The sequence below is a fragment of the Aphelocoma coerulescens genome, chromosome 5 (assembly GCF_041296385.1).
Source record: "Aphelocoma coerulescens isolate FSJ_1873_10779 chromosome 5, UR_Acoe_1.0, whole genome shotgun sequence".
Classification (NCBI taxonomy): domain Eukaryota; kingdom Metazoa; phylum Chordata; class Aves; order Passeriformes; family Corvidae; genus Aphelocoma; species Aphelocoma coerulescens.
Genome location: NC_091019.1, coordinates 66,063,884 through 66,085,689, shown reverse-complemented (window position 1 = coordinate 66,085,689; position 21,806 = coordinate 66,063,884). Strand labels below are relative to the sequence as shown.

Here is a 21,806-nt window from a genome sequence, read left to right as displayed (position 1 = left end):
ATATTTAAAGTATTATCCTAATGCCTGAAGTCATTTTTAGGAGCTGTTTAGGCTCCAGGCCAAATCTTCCTCATGTAAAGAGGAGCCTCATAAACAGCTCAATTAACGGCATTAAAATTACTCATGTGTGTAAAGATATTCTCAGGCCTAAAACTATCAGGATCACACTGGGAAGCTGCACCAAAATGTGGGAAGGGAACAGGACCCCCCTTACTGCACCTCTGACACTGGAAATGAAGGTCTCCAGCCTCTCCAGCAGCTCCAGATCTCTCTCAAAATCATAAAAGTGGTGCTCGACCCAGTGCCGGAAAACGTTCAGTATTCTGGGGAAAAGGAAAAAAATATTTCATTTCTTTTTAAGGACTTTCATCCTTTATCCCACAGAAATGAACCACAATCCTACAGAACTCAATTACAGAAACGTGTAGTTGGTGACTCTCAAAATACCCACAGGCAAAGGAGAAGAGCAAAGACTGAGCTTGGCAGGTGTTTAAAACCTAATTTATAAGTTTTAGAGGATAGTTTTAGCATAGATATAGCTTGGTGCTTTTTAAAAATCTAATATGAAAAATTCCAGTGTTGAGACGGTTTCAGAAGAGGAAGAAACTTAGCAAAATCAGATAAAATTGGTATTTCTAATGTCATTTCCTGGGGTTTTTCGGTGTGGTTTTTTTTTTTTAAATGAAAAAGCTAATTAGGATCTCCTATTTGTTAAGAACTAAATTTGTCATTGTTTCTTTCCCACACACAAATTTCAGCTTCAAAGTTTTTTGTTACTTACACAATTTTTTAATGACCAAAAAGGCCTTACTAGATCCAGCACTAGATCCATCCTTTAAGGACAACATCAAACAGCCTCTTGATTTTTCTCTACTCTTTCTTAGACAAATCACCAATAAACCAACCTCTAAAAGTGAACTCCAACTGCTTTTCAGTCTTCTGCACTCAGGATAAATCAGAATAAAAAACTGGTTTGCCTCTTCTTCAAGTACACAAGCTGAGCTCACACCTTCAACGCTTTGATTTATCCAGGTGCAATTTATCACCTGAGCAAAAATCAGCCCTACATCAATGAGGACAAATGAAGGACATCCACATGGACACATGGAAAAAGTTCCTTAACTCTCCTCTTCCCAGTGTGCAAGGTAAAGAATAAGGTTTATCCCATGGAAGAATTCCTGCCCAAATGGATCATTCAGGCTGGAAATCAATGCCACCTTCCAAGAGGCAAAGTTTTGACCCACGTTTCCCGTAACAGGAGCTTATCTAATCCATCTCTGTCCTTGAGATCCCATGGTGAGAACACTGGGAAAGCCAGAGAGTGCTGACTGAACTTGCAGCTGAGCACCTCCTTGCTCCCATGACCTCACATGCATTTATTTGTGTCCCAGCCCTTTCCACACCTGGGCTCTGCACAGAACATCCACAGGATCTTCTACGAGATTTGGAGTGGAGGGAAGCAGGGAAGGAAGGGATAAACACCTTCAACTCTCCACCTTCTTCCCAAATCCCAGAGTCTCTGAAGCAGAGGTCAGTACTTTTAACAACACTGGAATGTACAAAGTGCTCAGTGTATCCACCCAGCAGCTCAAACTCACTTATTTTCAGCTGTAAGACAGTTTCAAGCTACTGGAAACACAGAGTATGGATCAGAAACAGCTCCCAGAAAACAGCAAAACCAGGGAAAGCACGAGCTGAGAGGCAGCTCTCCCAGGAACTGATAACTGTGGAGGCTGCTGGTCCTGCTGAACCCAAGGGAGCTGATAAACTGGGAACACCAAAGGCCTGGTAAGCTGTCCAAGGCCAGCAGCACACAGGATATCAAGGTTACGCTGAGATTGTGTAACTTGGATCACATTCAAGAAGGTGGTGGCTGCTCTGTGTCGAGGAAAACTACAGGGCTGCACACATATTTATCTTTTTAATCTTTTATGTATATATGCACATGGGTGTCTGATAAAAATAGGGCCCCTGAGTGACTTTCTGAACACCTTGGACCCTTCACTTTGAGTCAACTGCTGTTGCTCCAACAGAAATGTGTGGTAGCAGAGTTCTGGTTATATAATTAATAGTATTAATTACTATTAATAGAATATTATTAATAGTAATATTAATGTGCCATTAATAGGAACATCTTGATACTACTCATCAGTGTAATGAATAAAAGTTGCTCGAGCAAACACTGGTTGTGATCTGTGTCTCCTCCTGACTCGATCCCCAGTCAGGGCAACAATTACCCTCATTCATGCTAGAAATGCTTAATTGTTCCCCAAATTAGCTCGGTCAGCAAGAACCTTGAAGATTCACTGCAGCCCACTGCAATGTGCAGCACAGACAAGAGTCTCCCTGTCTGTGAGCAAACACATCCACGGGGCTGGGAAAGGGAGTGAAACACCAGCAGGGCTGGAAAACTGGGAACAGAGGAACTATCTTCCCAGGGCTGGGAACAAGGAATGCATTGAGAGCGTGGCCAGCCCCGCTCTGAGCTCCACATCTCTCACCCACAGGCGCTGTGCAGAGCAGCCACGCCGTGTCTGTGGGTGGGGATCCCAGCTGGGCCAGCTCCAGCAGCCGCTGGGACTAATCAGGACACGATTTGGGATATTAGGCTGCTGGCAGACGTGGCTAAGTCCCTACTCGACAGCACAGCAGTCTCCAACAGAGATTAGTGTCTCCAGGAGCTGTGTGCAATCAGGGCACTCCAGCTTGCCTCTGCCAGAGCAGGGCAGAGGGCAAACAGACCTGAGCTGCACGGGCTGGACGTATTCCTTGCGGAAGCGCTTCAGGTCGGCGCTGATGGGCTGCTCCCCCTTCTCGATGGCCAGCCTGTCTGCCTCCGTGGGCTCGGGCTCTGGGATCTCAAACCTGGGGGAAAAGCACCACAGAGCTGATGGCAATGAAGGCAAAACACAGCCCCTCTGTGCAGCACGTGGAGAGAAGCTGCAGGTTATATAAGTTTATTTATATAAATTCAGTGTGGGGAGAATCAGGCACCCCTCTGCCATCCAGTTTGCCTGGAATTCCCTCCTCCCCAGCTCCACACCCTGCTAAGTCGCTGGTTCTCTGCTCATCACAAGATGTCTAGACTGGGATAGAAGGTTTTTAAGGACCTGCTGGCTTGATTAAGGGAAGATTAGACGAGAGGTTAAGAGCAGCTTTAACACACTGCATTAAAATGCTGTTTACCTTAAGTCTGTGCCTTCAAACAAACTGCCTGGAACATTTCTGTCCTTATTTCCATCAAGATTGGGTGCACTCAACTCTCTCACGAGCCAGTGTAGCAGTTCACAACATCACCACCCACAGCCCAGGCACACCAGGTGCTCCAGCTCATACCTCATTCAGGTAACTCATTTAAACTGGGAAAAGGAAGCTTGCACTGAAAACCTGGATCATTGTTTTAAAGTTACTGGTTTACAAACTTCACTAAAACACATGAAACTCGACACTGGGATCCTGAGCAGGAAAGCAGCAGTTGGAATCTCTGATCTTTGTGGGTCCCTTCCAACTTGGGATGTTCTAGTATTCTGAATACACAAAACTCACCAGGAACTGGAGTAACAGGACAAGGGAAATGGCTTCACACTGAGAGAGAGGAGGGTTAGATGGGATATTGGGAAGGAACTCTTGACTGTGAGGGTGGGGAGGCCCAGAGTTGCCCAGAGCAGCTGTGGCTGCCCCTGGATCCCTGGAAGCATCCAAGGCCAGGCTGGATGGGGCTTGGAGCAGCCTGGGATAATGGAAGGTGTCCCTGCCCATGGCAGAGGGTGGGACTGGGATGGGCTTTAAGTTCCTTTCCATCCTAAACCATTCTGGGATTCTATTCTATGATTCCAAAACTTTTCCATGCCTTCAGAAAGGAGATCACTCCTTACCTTTCTATCAGCAAACTCAGCAGCTCCTGGGGCTTGCAGAAGGAGCGGTAGGTGGTCAGGAAAGTCCGAACGAAATTAGGATCTGTGAGGACAGAGTAAGAAAATGATGGCAGTGGGTTTTTATCCAGTTGCAAAATACCAGAAATAAAATACAAAGAAAAAGTTTAATGTGCAGAAAAGACACTGAGGTTGTAAGTCAAGCACTGTATTTGAAAAACACCAAAAATGCCACTGCTTGGGAAACTTTCACTCAGTTCTTCGGTGCATTTGCCTGAAAAATATTGAACTGCACATCCAATATTCTCATAAAAACTCTGTCTCAGCCTTCCCTGAGGAATGACTCTCCCTGATCATGCAGCTGTACTATTGGAGAAGTTTAACAAAAACTAACAGCAGTCCCACCAGCACCAGCTTCTCCTTGCACCCCAAAACTGAGACCCAACATTTTCCTCAACATCAGCACTTCACAGAACTCCTTCAAGGTTTCACTTTGTGCCTTTCAGCTACTGTTTCACAGGAAAGGCTGAGAAATGCTGACTGTGATTTGCATCTATTTCAACGCAGATACTTCACAGGGTGGCAGGCTGATGTAATAAATATAAAAAATACAGAAAATATAAAAAATATAACCTTCAACTTTTTTCTGTCTTCACAGACACTCAGCCTGTAACAGCTCCACTGCTTTAGCCATGATGAAACATGGAAACATATTTTTGTGCTTTTTTAAAGGATGAAGGGTTTGCATACCCAAAATTTCCTTAGAGCTTTCCAAGCAAAGCCAGGTGATTTAATAACATATTTTACTCCCTGCAAATCTTACTTTACATTTAATTGCGAGCAGAAAAACTGAAGATAAAAGGATTCACTTCATCACCCATGTAAGAATAAAAATAAAGCTCAGGCTACCTGCATACATATGGTAGGTCAGCCTCTCGATGAGCTTCACCACCGTCCCCCCTTTGATGATGGGAATGCCATTCCTGCTCTGCAAGTTATCCTCAAAAACAATGTTATCCTCGGAGTCCTCCACCACGAAGCGATAAACACTGGGGCTGGGCAGCCTCAGGGGCTGCTCGTTCTCCTCCTGCAGCAGCACCGAGTCCAGCATCCTGTCCAGGGTGCTGCGGTACTGCAGGGAGATCAGCGCCGCCATCCAGTTGCTCTTCTCCTCGGCGGACTTGGCGGCGAACAGGACGCTGTTGTCGTCCTTGGACACCAGCTCGAAGGCGTGTTTGTACTCTGCTGTGTCCTCCTTGTCCACCACGTGCATTTTCCTCATGACAATCTTCTCCTTGAGCCTGTACTCAGCGCTGCTGTAGCCGGGCAGCCGCGACTGCCCGTGGTTGGTTTTGCAGCTGATCATCAAACCGTCGAAGAGGAAGATGTGGCGCTCGTGTTTGGCCCCGATTTTTGTCAGTCCTCCTTCCATGATGAACTCATTGCAGCACTGGCCAATGTCTTTGCCTTCCCAGCCATCGATATTTTTCTGGATTTCGTTCATTTTCTTGATGGCCAAGTGTTTGCTTCTGATCTGTCGGTGATAGAAGCGACACACCGGCTCCCTTGAAGGAAGAACAGAAAAAGTCACCACAGGCACATTCCGTATCTGCCATCCCAAAAGACTAAAACAATCAACTAAACTAATTGCTTAAATCATGATTTTTTTTGCCCTCAAAATGCCCTCATCAAGTTCCAAATAAGCCCCATGCACTGCTTTGGCTGGGAAGGAGTCAAATATTCGCATTATTCTTACAAGTGGGGTGTGAAGGTTTTGGGCTGCTGCTCCATCTACAAAGAAAACTGGCAACAAGACATGCCTTGAAAAGGAAATATACAGATTTTCTAACAGGAAAAGGTGATTTATCTCCCTGTCTGCCAGCTGTGGGCAGGCTCAGGGAGGCTCTGTGTGTGCTTACCCAGGCCGGCGCCGCGGGGAGTGCTTGCTGTAAATGCGCTCCATGCTGCACTGCAGGTTCAGGAGGGCAGTGATGGCCTGTTTCAGGCACTCCCTGTCCTCTTCATCCTCACTGCATTCCTGCAATTGCTGGGACAGAACAAACAATTATTTTGTTTCAGATTTGCCTCATTTACAGCAAGGGAAGAAGACTGAAAAACCTTCTCACGTGGTGTTACCTGCGGCACTCGGTGAAATTGGTGATTTCAAGTCAGGGACTTTTTACAGAGCCCCACTCGAAAGCAGATGTGCATGAAATTAAAATATTTGTCAGAGGTTCAGGAAAAATCAGTGGATATTCATCAAGTTCAGAAAGATCACCCTTTACCCTTTCAGGCTAATTGCCAGGTATTATTTTGCCTGTTATCAACAACATCCTGTTTCAAACTGGTTTGATTGAAGAGTTTGAAGGTTTGCAATAGCCAAGGATTCAGTGCTGGTTTATGTAACTCTGTGTATCTTCCTTCCATGAGTCCATCTCAACAATACAAATTTAAGAAGGAGCAAGACTCTCTCTGATTCTTATCATCCTGAATTCTGCCACCTTCAGCAAACTCAAGAAGATATATCAATTTTGCACAGAGCAAAGAAACAGTAAAAGGAAGTCTGAAATTCAAGATTTGCTACTAGAGCAAAATGTAAAGACAGTGAGAACAGATATATTTCCTTTTTATAAAGGCTAGATCCACCTCCATTGCTCAGCAGAAACTTCCTGAATTAAGAAATTCCACAGATTTTCATATAATCTCCATCTATTTAGTAGCAACATGCTTTGGGCAAAGCCTAGAAGTTCCTCTTTTTGGTTCTTTAAGGTGGTACCTAAAAAACTATTGAAAAAATAAAAGATTTTTCTTTTTAACCCTTTTCACATCATTCCAGGGGCTGGAATGAGATGGGTTTTAAGGTCCCTTCCAACCCAAACCAGTCTGGGATTCTGTGAATCTTTTAAAGGAAAATTCAAGCTAATAAATTGCTGGCTAAAATCATGACAACTTGCCATGCAGTTTCGAATAAACTCTGTTTTACCTCCAGACTTAAAGAGAAATCTTACTTACACTCACTGGCATGGCAGAATCCTTCTTTTCCTTTCCCCACTACGTTCCCTCAGCAAGGATCCCTCAGCTTCCTCTAAAAGTAATTGAGAGAAGAGGATTTGACCAGATTGGTCCACTCCCATGTTGTTTAAATTACTGAAATTTTTAGTTTTCCATGCCCAAACAATTTCTGGGAACTTCATGAGCTGAGGAACAGTACAGGGAAGGGAAAAATCAGATGTCTGCCTCTGGAAATTGTGCTTTTCCTTGCTACCAGCCATGGAAATGCAAAGAACATGAAAATGGTGTAAAATGGAGAATCCTGAAGGTGGGAGAAGCAACTGAGTGATAATTTCAGATGTTGCTGGAGGAGAACACAGCGAGTCATGTGCAGGAATTAGGGATAATCCTGCACCTCTGAGGAGGAAGGATCCACTGCTTCTTCCATACAGGACCCTGATCCCTTTGCTCAGGCAAAGAGGAGGCTCTGATGCAGATCCTGAAGGTTTTTCCACCAAGGAGGAGAAGTTCTACAGCTTGAAAGAACTGCCAGGCTTTTCAAACTTCAATTTTATTAATTTTTGTTTTGCTATTTTGCAAAAAAAGAACCTAAAATCAAGGCCTGTGCTCCTGTAAATCATTATTTTATTCACCTCCCAGCTCACAAGGGGTTTTTGGTAACTTTCTCAAGGACAAAGTCTCAATCTGAGCTTCTCTCCCTACTGAAACTGTGAAAATATGAGTGTTTTGTTGCTTTTTTGCTTTCATTTTGGTCTTCTTCAACCATCATTCCTAGAGGAAAATTCAATGGTAACAGAGAAGCAATACCACCAGTTTTTAATGTTATATATTAATATTGTTGAAGAAATACTTTATCTATCCCTAAAACCACTCTGCTTTCTAAAAATCCCGGCTGTAAATTCAGGATGTTTCCAAAGTACAACATAAAATTCAAATTTGAAACCTGTAACTAATGGGAACACAACAAAACACTCTGGACTGACCATTGCCTACAGTGATAGTTCAGTTTTCTGTTCTGTGCTCACAAGGTTGTGAGACAGCCAAGCATCAGATTCTCCTCAGAAATCTCACACACTGTGGATAAAGGTTAAATTTAAACATTTTCAGTGCTAAAATGATCATCTTTCATGCAGCATCCTGCTGTATTAGCCTTTAAAATAAATAAAAACACGACAAAGTGATTTTGCCAGGCTATATTCATCAAAGATAGGAGGAAAACTGTGCTCAATAGGGCACCTGTGGTAATGTTTCCCTAAAAAGGGGAAAACCACAAATTTTTTTACACTTGTAAAACCAGTTAAAGGTTCAGATTTCCCCAGGGCTGTGGCAGCATGTGATTTCATCCTTCAATTTCATCCTGATGCACTTTCCCAGCTCTAAGACACAACGGGTCGTTAATTAGCCTGACCTTCAGCATGAGGCAGGCAGGTCACTGACCCAATTCTGGCTTTTCAACATGAAAGATTTTCAGAAGTTCCAGAGAATTATCCCATGCAGGTGATGATTATGGAAAGAGAACTCCCATTATTTTGAAAGAGACCACCTTTTGATGAAGAATTTTCCCCTGATATCCAATTTAAACCTCCCCTGGCAGAGCTTGAGGCTGTTTCCTCTCGTGCTGTCCCCTTGTTCCCTGGGAGCAGAGCCCGACTCTCCTGTCCCCACCCTCCTGTCAGGAAGTTGTAGAAAATTAAGGTTGTTTGGGGTTTTTTTTTAAGCTTTTCTGAACTGTTTTCTAAACTGACTATCACTAGAAATGCTTAATAGTTGAAAATTTACTGAAATCACACATATTTAGATGTATTGGAATCTGTCCCTGCCCATGGCAGGGGTGGGAACCAGATGATTTTTAAGGTCCATTCCAACCCAAACCATTCTGGGATTTAAACCTTTCTGACAATCCCTACACTGGAGGTGGGTCAAAATAAATCACCTCTTATTTTTACTTCTTTAAATCAGGAAAACATCATGCAAAAAATCACAGCAGACATGATGAAAACAAGAGTGGAATTAAGAAGAAAAAAGGAACTTGTGCTAAATATTAATTACAGACCTGGTATTAACACAATTCCTAGAAATATTTAGGTTGGATCATAGATAAATTCTATGATGCAAAGTTTCCTTTTCCTCCTTTATACAAGTAAATCCTTTAAACCACAAAGGAAATCCCTGTAACTCACCTGTACAGCATCAGATTTTACACTGAGAACCTAAAAGAGTAATTCCTGTTGCTATTTCCAAATGTCAGCTATAGCCACAGGGTGTTTTACCCATTTAATTTAAGTTCATCCCTGTTAGTTAATAATTCATTTACCCTTAAAGTATTGCAAACGTTCCCCACATAATGGGGCAAACAGAATCTTTTTTATATTATCCTCAGCTAATTCCCATTTAGGACTCAGGACAAATGGTTGAATATTAAGAATGGATTATTCTGAAATAATAAACTGAGCTGGAGTGTGACCTGAGACTGAGAATTCTGACCTGAATCCTGCTTAGCTTTTTCTGAATGGACAAAAAATTCAGAACTCATGGAAAGAAGGAATTGGATTTGTGTATTAATTTTTTAACTACATTAGAACTCAAGTTCAATAAAGATTTGTTTAATAAAATGTAGTTCAAGTGTTCACATGAGAACAACAGATGCTTTTTAAGATTATTTCAGTGTGTTTTTACTTTTCAGAAATTGAGTGAACCATGTCAAATAATGTTTTCATATCTTTTAATTTTCAGAGGAAGTAAGTAAATCGTGACCACCTATTTAAGAGCTCAGATTCTCTATATTAATCATTATTTTCAGTGAGAAATGAGAGTGTGGCTCCATTTACCTGCAGCAACTCAAAGTAGTGCAAGCAGTGATAGACTGGGATCAGCATGAGGCGGGGCAGGACGTACTGTACAGCTTCCTTAAATCCTTCAGCTGTGGACTGGAAAGGAAAAAAACCAGAATTATTTACACTGAAATACTCAGAATGTTCACTGGGCTTCCATTAAGTCCAATATCCCACAGAAATATGGAGGCCTCATTAGGTACTGAAGAAATCAGTATCAGTATCACCCTCAGAAAATGAGAATCACAGGTTTATCACTTAAAAAATGAGATTTTTTTCCCATTCTCAGTAGTTAATGAAGGCAATAATTCAGCTTGTAAGATGAGGAGAGATTTTCCAAACAGTGGTGAAATTCCTGCCATCTTCCATAGCATAACTGCTGAGGAGAAGCTGAATTACCTCAGAGTCAGAAAGGAGGCCAGATTCACTGACACCTGACTTGAGTATCAATTTAATCTGCAATAAAAGAATTTAATTCCAGCTTTGAGCTTTACATTTAGGAGGGAAGGAGGCAAAGAGCCTTCCTTATTCACTCCCCAAGGAGTATTTAAAGTGAGATGATCCAGCTCACCAAGGGCTCAGAGCTGGAGAGGAAGGGCTCAGAGGAATCTCATCCTGCAGAGATGCCCCAGTGAACCCCAGCACCACTAAACTGGGCTGAACTGGGAGCACCAGTGACCCACCACTTGCTCAGCAGCTTCTCTAAGAGCATTTCTGAACACCAGCTCAGCCTGAGCAGCATCTTTAATAAATCTGCCACAGTGGCAGAAGGAAGTAATAAACCAAATAAAGAATCACAGATTATCCTGCTGGGCAGCAATGACTAAGAAATTATTGAAGAATTATTCCAGAAAAACCACCAGTCACAGCCTCAGTGCTGAAGGAGGCCTTGGATATGCAAGGAAGAAAATGAAAATATGGTGTTTATGTGTCTGTGGTTGGCTTTACAAGGCAAAATAGAAGTGGCAGTGTGAGAATTCACCCTCTGTTCTCTAACAAGATGTGAGGAGAAAAAAACCTGCAAAACACTCATGGATGGGTCAGAGCTGTGCCCTGTATTTACAGCAAGAGGCAAAGTCAAAATATCTCACACTGAAGAAAGGGCAGGGCCTTGAGAACCTCTTCCTAAGTTGGAAGGAAAGAATTACTGACGGAATTCAAACCTTTGAAATATGAGAACTAAAGCCATTGAGTATTTCTCATTTGCACTCACCTGGAAGTGGAGAGCCACAGCAGGTTTTGCCATCAAGTTATTAAAATGCTCATGAAATTGTGGAGAGAGAATATCCTGGGACAAGGTTTCATATGGATCAAAGGCTTGCTCCTAAATAAAAACACAGAATTACACACAGAAGTGAAGGACCCAAGATATTTCTGTCCCAGCTGGTACAATAATTTCCTTTAATAAGCTGATGGAACTTTTCAAGAAAATATTGATTTTGCAAAGCAAATATTGAGTAAACCACAACCTTTTTTCACTTCCAGCTTTTAAATGCCCAACGTTTTCTTGGCATTCCTCAACCTCCCCATCTTTATGGCCAACACAAACTTTGTTGTACTGAGGCAGTGGGAACCAAGAGAAGTTTCTGCTTTTCACCCCATTTCACATGGAATGGCAATTTACCATAAAGATGGACAGTGTGGAAACTTGGGACACTTTTCCATGGAAAATATCTCATCTGGGACAAAGCAACCAGTCTCAGGGGAAAGTCTTCAAGTGATATCAAGGGTTTCAGGTGCAAAAATTATGACTCTGGTTGGAGTATCCAGCTGTGATTCCACAGGATCAGCTACAGCAGGATGGGATGCAAAGCTGCCTGCACAGGAATCCCTGCAGGAATCATTTCTGACTGCTCAGGAATCATTTCTGCCTGCACAGGAATCCCTGCAGGAATCATTTCTGACTGCTCAGGAATCATTTCTGCCTGCACAGGAATCCCTGCAGGAATCATTTCTGACTGCTCAGGAATCATTTCTGCCTGCACAGGAATCCCTGCAGGAATCATTTCTGACTGCTCAGGAATCATTTCTGGCTGCACAGGAATCCCTGCAGGAATCATTTCTAACTGCTCAGGAATCATTTCTGGCTGCTCCCAGCTGAGCTGTGCCAGGACCTGTTGTCAGGCTGATCCCAGTCCCTGCAGCCTCCCTGGGCTGATTCACTCCTGAGTCACTGCATTATCCGGTGCTGGGATCAGCACATCCCTCTTTTCACCTCAGTGCTTGTCAGGCTGCTGGATTTGGGAATACCAACCACCAGAAAAAGCTTGTTTGAATGTTGGTGAAGTTTCAAGTCACAGTGGAATCCACAGTGCAAATCCACTGGACAAGCCAGGCCAATATCTCCTGGCTCTCTGCTATCTTCTGGAATTTTTACTGCATTTTACAAATGGTTTCCGTTTCTTCCACTTAGACTTCAATCAGTATTTTCATGTTTTGGGTTTGTTTTATGAACATTAAGATTGAAATGAACTGCATTATGGATCGTCCCCAAGAGATTACTCATTAAAAAAGAGTTTTATGCTTGCAATGCTGCAAAAGTGACTGAAATATGGAATTCTGGAATACTGAAATCGATGGCCTTTGGCTGAAGGAGGGCAGGGTTAGACAGGATACTGGGAATTGGGAATTCTTGGCTATGAGGGTGGGGAGGCCCTGGCACAGGGTGCCCAGAGAGGCTGCCCCTGGATCCCTGGAAGTGCCAGGCTGGACAGGGCTGGAACAAGCTGAGATAGTGGAAGGTGTCCCTGCCATGGCAGGGAGTGGGGTGGGGTGGGCTTTAAGGTCTCTTCCAACCCAAACCATGCTGGGATTCTATGGAGACATCACCCTGATGCCCATATAAATTATCTCAGTGCAGGATAAGGGCCTGGACTGCTGTTTGCCCATTTCACCCCCTCAGTGTGTGCACTGCTTCCCACCTTTATTCCTTTGTGGATACTTAAAACTCCTCTTATGGAAACACAAACACCAGAAAACAAATTTACAATCTACTGACAATACCCTTGTTTTATCAGCTGCCTTGTGAAGATCCCTTCAAAGCAGGGAGAAACCCTCTGCCCTGTTCTGAGCTCTCCAGCCACCACCCATCTCCCACTTAGGGGTGTCAGCCATCAATTTTCTGAATTTCCTCCACACCAGGAAAAAATTTTTTATTTTCCCCACACATGAAATGAATGTTTTATTTTCCCCACGCTTCCTTATCTCAAAACCACGACAATATTTACGTTTTTAAACCTTTCAGGGACCTGATGCTGAAAAAAACCAGACAAAGCAGGAAGATTCCAGCTTGCAGGGGTTGTTTGGTTTTAATTATCCTTCCCAAGAAGCTGAAGGACCTTCATAATGGAAACACTCAGTGAACAACCCTGGCAGTGAGATAAGCAGAGCAAATAAACACTTCACTTTCATATCTCTCTTTAATGATTCCTTTTGCAAACACTGACAGAAAGATGATCTCACCATGGGAGATGATCAAATCAACAGCTCAGTTATTAAGCAGGTCTTGCTCCATATTAACTGAATTAATAAATTCAAACATATTACCTTCATAAAGAGCTTGGAAAAATAATCTGTACTGCATTTCCTCTTCAGGATTTTTCAGTGAATGAAAAATCAGATGAGATTTTCACTCATTGAAAAGGATTTGTTTCCATTAAAGCACAGGATGACTAAGAGCAGCTTTTGCCATAAAATCAGATTTTTTTCCCAGGATAATGCTGCACTATTTCAAATGTAAGGGTTTTTTTTTTCAGTTTCAATATTATAACTACTTTAATCTATTGATCAAACACTTCTCCTTATCATTATGAAGCAATTATGCTTCAATAACTGCTAAGACTTGGTCAGCTGGACTTTCTTACATATGAATGGTTTGTTGAAGCAATGCCAAGAAAACTTTATCTTTATGGTCTCTTCCTAAGTGAGTGGCACCTGAGCTCAAAAATCACTATTTCTTACAGCCACAAAAATGTCATCATTTTCCAGGTGGTGCTGGGGTGTTCATGCAATCCTCAGATCATAAAAACGAAAGATACATAAAAATGAAATAGAAGTTTTATTGTTATTTTTTAAAGAAACATCCTAAGATAAAACCAAAACCTTGCCATTCACCACGTGGTTCACCTGATTTATTCTCAGAACAACTCATTGGTTTCCTCTGTAATAGTGGTTTACATGATTGCTCTCATGTTTTAGGGCCAAAACCTGGGATTAATACACATCCCAAGGAAAAGCAGATTCCATTAAACCATGTCCAAAGACAGCAAAACCTCCATCCCTACCTTGGTCATCCACTCCAAGAGTTTTCTTTCCTGACAATAAAAATTATGTGGTGTATTCTGAATTGTCCTTTTGCCTCTCAGATCCTGATTTTTCCCTGTGCACCTCCCTGCTGAATTCCAGAGTCATTCTGCACCTCTTTTCTGGAATTCTGACTAAACTGAGCTCTACCCCACTTCAGCTTTGGGATTCCCTTCTTTAATTCAGAATAGTTTTAATATGGAGTAGTTCAGAATTTTATAAAATTCCTTCTGGTATTTCAGTGCCCACTCAAAACAAACTGAAAGAATAATTAATAAACATTCCAGTACGAGCCACACCCAGTCCCTGGGCAGTGTTTTCTCTTATTCCTACTCTTTAATATCCATTTTAGAGGTCACTGGGTATCAACAGCACTTCTACTACAATCCTGAGCCATAACCTGCTGGTTTGATGCTTCAATCCTTCCTGGAGTCCCTGCTCTGTGGAGGCATTTCCCATTCCAGATGTCAAACAATATATTTGAATTAAAACCCCCTTGTGAGTGATTTAATGTTAAAAAAACCCCAAACAACCCCAATGAAACACCAAACCTCTGCAAGGTCCTCAAAGCAGCTGCCAGCCAGAGGGTGAGGGCTGCTTTCATCTGTCATTTCCACAGTGTCCTCAATCAATCCCAAAAGCTTCACTGTCAGCTCGTGGATGTCTGAAATGTTGCTGAATATCACATCAATGTCCTGCAAACACAAATCATGGCTGAGTCCTGGCTGGGATCATTTATTTGGAACATGCAAATATCCGAGTGGGTTTTGTCTGAACCAGGAGGTAAACAGAGAGGAGCCAACAAAAAGCAAGGGGAAGTTAAATTCTGTGGTCTTCCCAGCCCTCCAGGCTTCCCTGAGCTCATCCAGCCTTGCCCAATTCCCACAGCATCCTTGCCAGGAGCTGCTGTGCTCCCAGGACAGGCTGGGATCTGGACAGGCACTCCTGGCCTTTCCAGCTGTCACTGTTCCCTCTGCTCGTTCCTGTCCCACAGGACACAGCAGGAAGGAGGTGATTTACAGGAGGAATTTATGGCAGCTCCAAGCTCAGATCCTTTAAACCCCAGGTGCAACTAAAGCAGCTCCTGGGCTCCTTCAGCTGAGAATGGAGCAGGAATTGGCAGCTTCCTTCCCAAATTCTACTTGGAGAGTGTTCAAATCCACACACCCAACGAGGGAGCCCCTTCCAGTGTCCTGGATTCCCCCTCTGAACTCCCTGCTCAGAATCTTCTCTGGCCCAACCTCCCACTGACCTCCAGCCAGTGCCCAGACCATGACAACCCTCTTGTGGGAACATGCAATCCTGGAATTTCCCATCCCCATCCCCAAAAGAATATTCCTTAGCTCCCAAACATTGTTCCCTTCTCCTCCCATCATCTTCCTTGGAATTCTGTCCCCACATCTGCACCATTCCATCAGCTCCTGAGGAACTTCCAAACCCAGTTGGATTGAGAATGGCTCCTGCTGCCTCTTTTTAACCTGCTGGTATCACCTAAAAATCCCAGCTGAGGTTCTGCTGGCCTGTCCCCTTTTCCCTGTCCCACAGGAAAGATCCACCAATCCTTCCTTACTCCTCCTGAGAACAGAATTTGCCACACAGACAATTTCAACCAAATATTTCAATCATTTATCAGAGATTCCCCTCACAGTTAGAGAATCCACAGCCAAGGGCTGTTTTAATTGGAATTTCTACAGATAAGGGATAGCCTTTAAATGTCACTTCAAGCATTCACTGCACGTGCAGGTAGATGATTTAATTTTTGTGTTAAGCAAAAGTGAAACTATCACCTAAATGACCCAAAGAATCCAGCTACTGCTGCCATCTGACAGGGAATTGTGTCCATTGGGCTCCACTCCCATGCTATTAATGGCAATTCCCCCACTGGATTTCACACACAAAAAATGCTCATTATTCACTGACAGACAATAAATCAAATTTGATTTCACCTCCAGCACAGTTAATGCAAAATGGATAAGTTCTGGCTGCTAATGGAGCAATTAGCATTGCCCATCAATAAAGGACTCACATGAGGTGTGAACAGCCTCCTGTTGGACAGAAAAGCTTCCCGAAATACTTTGATGATCAGGTTCAGCTCCCGCAGGTATTGCCTTTCTTCTGCAATCTCATTTCTCACCAGGTCGTAGTAGTTGAGCTCCCCAGAAGAAGAGGGCTCGTCCTCACACAGAGAAACCAACCCAATCTCATCCTGATCAAACATATCCATCAAAACCTGGCAAAGAAATCCAGAGAATTACACCCAGCCGGATTTTCACATTTGGCTCCAGCTCAGCTATTTCAGTGTGTTCAGAGAAATCCTTGGAGTTTTTAATACAATCCTTTCTGTGATCACTTTCACAAGGGAGTAATATTTCAACTTTGGCAGCAGGAGGCTGCAGCAGTTGCCAAAGCCATTTTCCCCCTTGGAAGTGAGTACGACCTAGAAAACAAGTTACAATTCATGCAGAATCAACTTGGAAAACAGGGCATCTTGCATAAGCCTTGGACAAAGCCTCCTGCTGAAGATAAAACTGAACAAAAATGTTTCTCATTTTAATGGGCATGAAAACTAAAGGTCTTTACTGTGTTATGAAGAGCTGCCATGACAAAGTGACATCAGGAGGGTGTGACAGCAGAGAAATGAAGGACAACATCATTTTCTGCCCTTACACTGCTTCTAAGAGCTCCTGCTGTTCCAAAACTTAGCCAGGCTTAACCTGAACTTCTGCTGTGACAGATCCAGCACGAACAAGAAGAGAAGCTTTGCCTTTGACTTGACTTAACTTCAATTTTTGTTGTGACAGGTCTGGCACGAACAAGGAGAGAAGCTTTGCCTTTGAGTAAAACCAGGCTCTCCCTCTGATTCTCCTTTAAATACACCTTCCAAATCAACTAAATTAAAAAAAAAAACAAACCTCTAAATACTGTTTTAATCCCAACTCTTTACCTTATCAGCACACATTGATACTTTAATGTCCTGCTGGGAGATTTCAAAGTGTCGGATATTGAAAACATAGTTTCCAGCCAGCTTTAAAATGTCAGCTGAGATGTATTCCAAGACAGCCACGATATAGAGAGAGACATGGTAATCCACCTTGTAGCCCAGGACCTCCTGCAAAGTGAAAACAAGAGAAAACAAATGGTATTTATTCCAGAAATTCATCTAGAATGACAATTAACACATTGAATTTTCGACTGAAATGGATCTGTGGTGATAATTTACAGTAATGGGACACCCAGGGCTGAGGATATCAGAGGGAAATTGGAATATCTGCCTGGAAGGAGATGCCTGTAAATACCTGTGATATTCTGCAGTATTTTAAAAGAGGAAAAGCGACAGAACTTGACATAATCCCTCCTCTAAAACTGACAGTCCTAAAAATAGAATTCCTTTAAGGAAGGCACTTCTGTGGAATAACTCCTGTACCTAAATTTCCATCTTTGTCTGTGCTTATTGCAGGACTCTGGCCCTAATGGGGACTCTTGAGAACAGAGTAGGTTTCACTTTCATGGAATCATGGAATGGTTTGGGCTGGAAGGGGCCTTAAAGATCATCTCTTCCAGCCCCTGCCATGCCAACTGAGCACTCTGCATCCCTGCACTACATAAAATAATGAAACTTTAATAAGGAAAGTCTGAACAGAAAAAAACCAGGATGAATGTGGCACATTATCCTTGGGAACCTGCTCCATGTTCTGCAGAGCTTGCACCACACAGCCTTTTTACCTGTCAATAAATACAGGTGAGTTTGTGCATCTGGATAAGGCAGATGTATTCTCATTATGTGTTGGGGCATCCTCTAAAAATCAGATTCTGGGCCTGTTCTCACACTTCTAAACCAGATTTCACCAAAGAACACCAGTTTAGGAAGATCTTATTTAATGCTGTTTTCTCTCTTGACACCCCTTCCCTTCTCACCAACCCTCAGGAGCTGAGATGTTGTGTATGTGAACACAGCAAGGAGACCTGGAAAAGTGCTTTAATTTCTGCTTATGCTCCAATAAAGTGTTCTCAGCAGCTGGAAACACCTTTGAAGATCTCTTGACTTTTAAACCCAAGGCACCAGTGACATTCAGCAGTGACTGAAAGGACACTGACACACATCTTGGTTGACAGTACACAAGGAACAGGATCTACTTGTTCCCTCTTCTATTTTGGCTTCTGCAGCATTTTGAAACAAATAAAGGCATCAAAGCAGCTGCTGAAATAGGGAAGGTATTTGAGTTTTATTTATGTTAAAAACTAACTAATCATCTTTCAGAGTAATAAATTAACACACTGATGTCTTGAACATGATGAATTGAAGGATTTCCTTTTATTACACCTACAATAAATTCAGTTTTATGGTGACTCTTTACTCCCTCCGCCAAGAAGAGAAACTTCTTTAATTTCAGACAAATTAAAGAAATACATTAAAGGTTATGCTGAGGGACAATAAAGGTGAGAGGTACCTTCAGTAAAGGATGGATTTTGTCCACAGGGAGCAGGAGGGGGTTCCTTCTTTTCCGTTTCTCGATGGCCGACTGAGCATCAGCGATCGCCCACTTGTCTATGGGGTGAGGAAACGTCTTCTGAACCCGCTCCTGCCCCAACAGAGAGTGCACTGAGACCAACCACAGCCACCAGAGAGGTTTAAGTAAAATACAGCACAGCAAATTGCTTCCCCTCTGGTACAGACAATTATCCTCCTCCTCAGTGTTTGCAACACATTTTCCTAATTGTTCTCTCCTTCCCCAACTCGGTTTCTCTCTTTTCAGCAATCCCCAACAACCTCCCTTCCCTGAGCACCAAGAACTCCTTCAAATCTCCTAAAATGCCTCTTCCTTTTTGTTCTTTACAAGAGCAGCAAGACGTTTTCAGTCTCCACTTCTAGTGGAAGGTGTTCCTGCCACGGCAGGGAGGTGGATATGGATGGTCTTTAAGGTCCCTTCCAACCCAAACTATTCTGGGATTCTGTGAGACCAGGAGCCCAAAATATAAACACCATCAGGAAGCACTAAACAGTTTACAGGCTACAAAAAAACCCAAGTTGATATTGCTCCTACTTGAGAAAAGAGTGTAACTTGCCCTACATCAGATGAAGTTTGTGGCAGGAATAAAAAGCTGAAGGATGAGCGGGAAAAAAACGGGGAAATATTTGTGTCCCTTTGATTAAAAGATTTTTGCACATGTTCCAAGATCTAACAGGAGGCCCAAGGTCTTCAGAGAGGCAAATTTTCTTAGAGGCAGCTTTTAAGTCTTTGCAGGTGGCCATTTAATGCCCAACTTTCTTATCAGCTGCCAGGTTAACACAGGGTGACATTCCCTCCTGAAGAGCAGCTGACAGTGCAGGGATGGTTCCCCCAAATGACCCTTCCTTGGGATCCTACCAGGAGATCATCCCAAAAATGGAGGTAAGGTGGCATTCAGCCATCCTTCAGCTTAGAATCATGGAATTCCAGACTGGTTTGGGTTGGAAGGGACCTTAAAGCCCATCCAGTGCCACCTCTGCCATGGGCAGGGACACCTTCCACTGTCCCAGGCTGCTCCAAGCCCCAATGTCCAACCTGGCCTTGGGCACTTCAGGGATCCAGGGGCAGCCACAGCTGCTCTGGGAATTCTCTTCCAGGGCCTCCCCACCCTCCCAGCCAGGAATTCCTTCCCAATATCCAACCTAACACAGGCCTTCTGTGCCCCAGCACTGCTTCCCACTGTTTTCTTTAGGAACAATTTGAAGGGCTGTTTCTATTTATAAAACATTTCTAATTTGAGATTTTTAGACCTTGATCCTGCAAATACTTGAGTACAACATCTTGAACAAACAGTTCCATTAGCTCCAGGCTGTTATGTAAATATCTGCATGATAAACTTCAGAGATCATAGCTCTCATGTTTTCCCTTAACAGCTAAAAACAGCTGAGGAGCAGATCCAATCCCAAGAGCTATGAAGGAACTATTAAATTCTGCTTTTATTTAGTGATACTATAATCTTTATGCATCAGTATTAAAAAAAATAAATCCTAATCCAAAATTAATAATTAGTGTTGAATAAAGGGCATCTAATAAGAATCTAAAGCCCTCTGGGCAGTTATTTTGCCAATACATATTTTTTATACAGATATATAATATATATTTACCTATAGATATAATTTTCTTTCATTTCCATGACACACATATATAATTTATATTAATAGATATATATAATAATTTTGACACACATATAATTTATATTTTTATATACAGATATATAATTCTTTCCATTTCCACAACACACACAGAGAATCCCACACAAAGACTTCATTTTGGATCAGGCTGAAAATCCTGGACCTAAGATTGATGTAAAATTAATACTCTACAAAGCTCTATCGGGTCACAGCCACATGGAAGCACTTTCTCCCTCCAGACTCCATTAAACCCTCATTTTGGAATGATGACACAAAAGCTGACAGCTGCAATAATACAAGAGCCTCAGTGAGTCCAATAAAGTCCCAGGAACATCCAACTCTATTCCCTCAGCTGCACAGTCCAGGCCTGACAACAGTAATCTTTCATTGCAATATTTAATTTTTTTTCTTGCATATTTATGTCAAAAAAGTAGGAAAAATTCTTAAATCCAATGTGCATTCAAGCAGCAGAAAATCCTTCAAAGCATTTTGCTTTTATAAAAATATTGCTGAAAGGAAAAATTCCCACAATTTCTCTTCTGAAGCACTGGGTAAGAAAATGAATTTCCTATTAAATTTGCTTATAAAATCTAAATAGAATCAGAGTATCCCAGAATAGTTTGGGTTGGAAGGGACCTTAAGGCTCATCCAGTTCCAATCCCTTCCATGGGATACCTTCCACCATCCCAGGTTGCTCCAAACCCCATCCAACCAGGCCTTGGACACTTCCAGGGATCCAGGGGCAGCCACAAAGTTGTGTTAAGAAATTCTGGGCTTCCAACCTGCACTGCCCAAAATATCCTAATTAATTTCAGCGATTCCAGAGGCAAACCCTTGGTTTTCCAGCCTCCAGCCCTACCTCCACATCCTGCACAGTCCGTGGCTGGGCGATGCACAGTTTGTTCAGCAGCTGCAGGATCAGCTCCTCAATGTAGTAGAGGGAATCTTCCTTTGCTGACAGGTTGGGGTGAACCTGCTGCTGGACCTGGCCAAAGGAATTCAAAGAATTAGGATTTTTTAATGGAAAGCTGTGCCTAAAAACAAATCCCAGCAAAAGCAGGATAACTCTGGATTCCAGTGCTGCAAATTCACACACTTTTAGTATTTCTCACAAGTTTTCCTGTGGAGTTAAGGTGGTAATTCCTATTCCTGCCAAGCTGGCACCTCTGTGGAATGCCAAACTCCACGTTTTGCCGTTATGGTGGGAAGGAGTTTCAAGCCAAGGCAGATTTCTGCCAACACTGGAGCGAAACAATCCCTGTGGGTAACTCTGAGTTACTCATCTCCTGAATGAGTAACTGCAGTGACGTTACCAACCCTAATGAGTGACTGTGGAGTCACTACCTGTAGCAACAGCTCACCCTACCTGGGTGACTGAACAGAGGAGCAGCACGGACCCACCAGAGGAAAAGCAAGGAAAAGCTGACTTACACCTCTTTTCAAGGCAAGGCAGGATAACTCCTTTTATCTCATTTCATGGAGATTAATCCCAACTTTGGTTTTCCAGGCTAAACTAGACCAGACAACCCAAACCAGGCAACCTCAGCATGTGCCTACACAAAAAGGGTTACAATTAACTCATCCTGGGTCAGCAGGGCTGTTTTGTAGTAAAAATCCCCCCAATCAAACCACCCCACCTTAAAAAGAAAA

The 21,806-nt window shown here is 42.8% G+C and overlaps 1 protein-coding gene across 1 annotated transcript in view; it reads right to left on the bottom strand.

Moving 5' to 3' along the window:
* Positions 1–21,806, bottom strand: part of SOS2 (SOS Ras/Rho guanine nucleotide exchange factor 2) — a 41,567-nt gene that overhangs the window by 9,250 nt on the left and 10,511 nt on the right. The window contains exons 2-13 of the mRNA XM_069018682.1: positions 21,016–21,141; positions 18,466–18,597; positions 16,962–17,126; positions 16,044–16,247; positions 14,569–14,712; positions 10,929–11,039; positions 9,713–9,811; positions 5,792–5,919; positions 4,782–5,437; positions 3,876–3,957; positions 2,743–2,865; positions 220–323 (exon numbers count right to left, since the gene is read on the bottom strand). Coding sequence (XP_068874783.1) covers positions 220–323; positions 2,743–2,865; positions 3,876–3,957; positions 4,782–5,437; positions 5,792–5,919; positions 9,713–9,811; positions 10,929–11,039; positions 14,569–14,712; positions 16,044–16,247; positions 16,962–17,126; positions 18,466–18,597; positions 21,016–21,141 — 2,074 coding nt within the window. The remainder of the gene's footprint in view (positions 1–219; positions 324–2,742; positions 2,866–3,875; positions 3,958–4,781; positions 5,438–5,791; positions 5,920–9,712; positions 9,812–10,928; positions 11,040–14,568; positions 14,713–16,043; positions 16,248–16,961; positions 17,127–18,465; positions 18,598–21,015; positions 21,142–21,806) is intronic.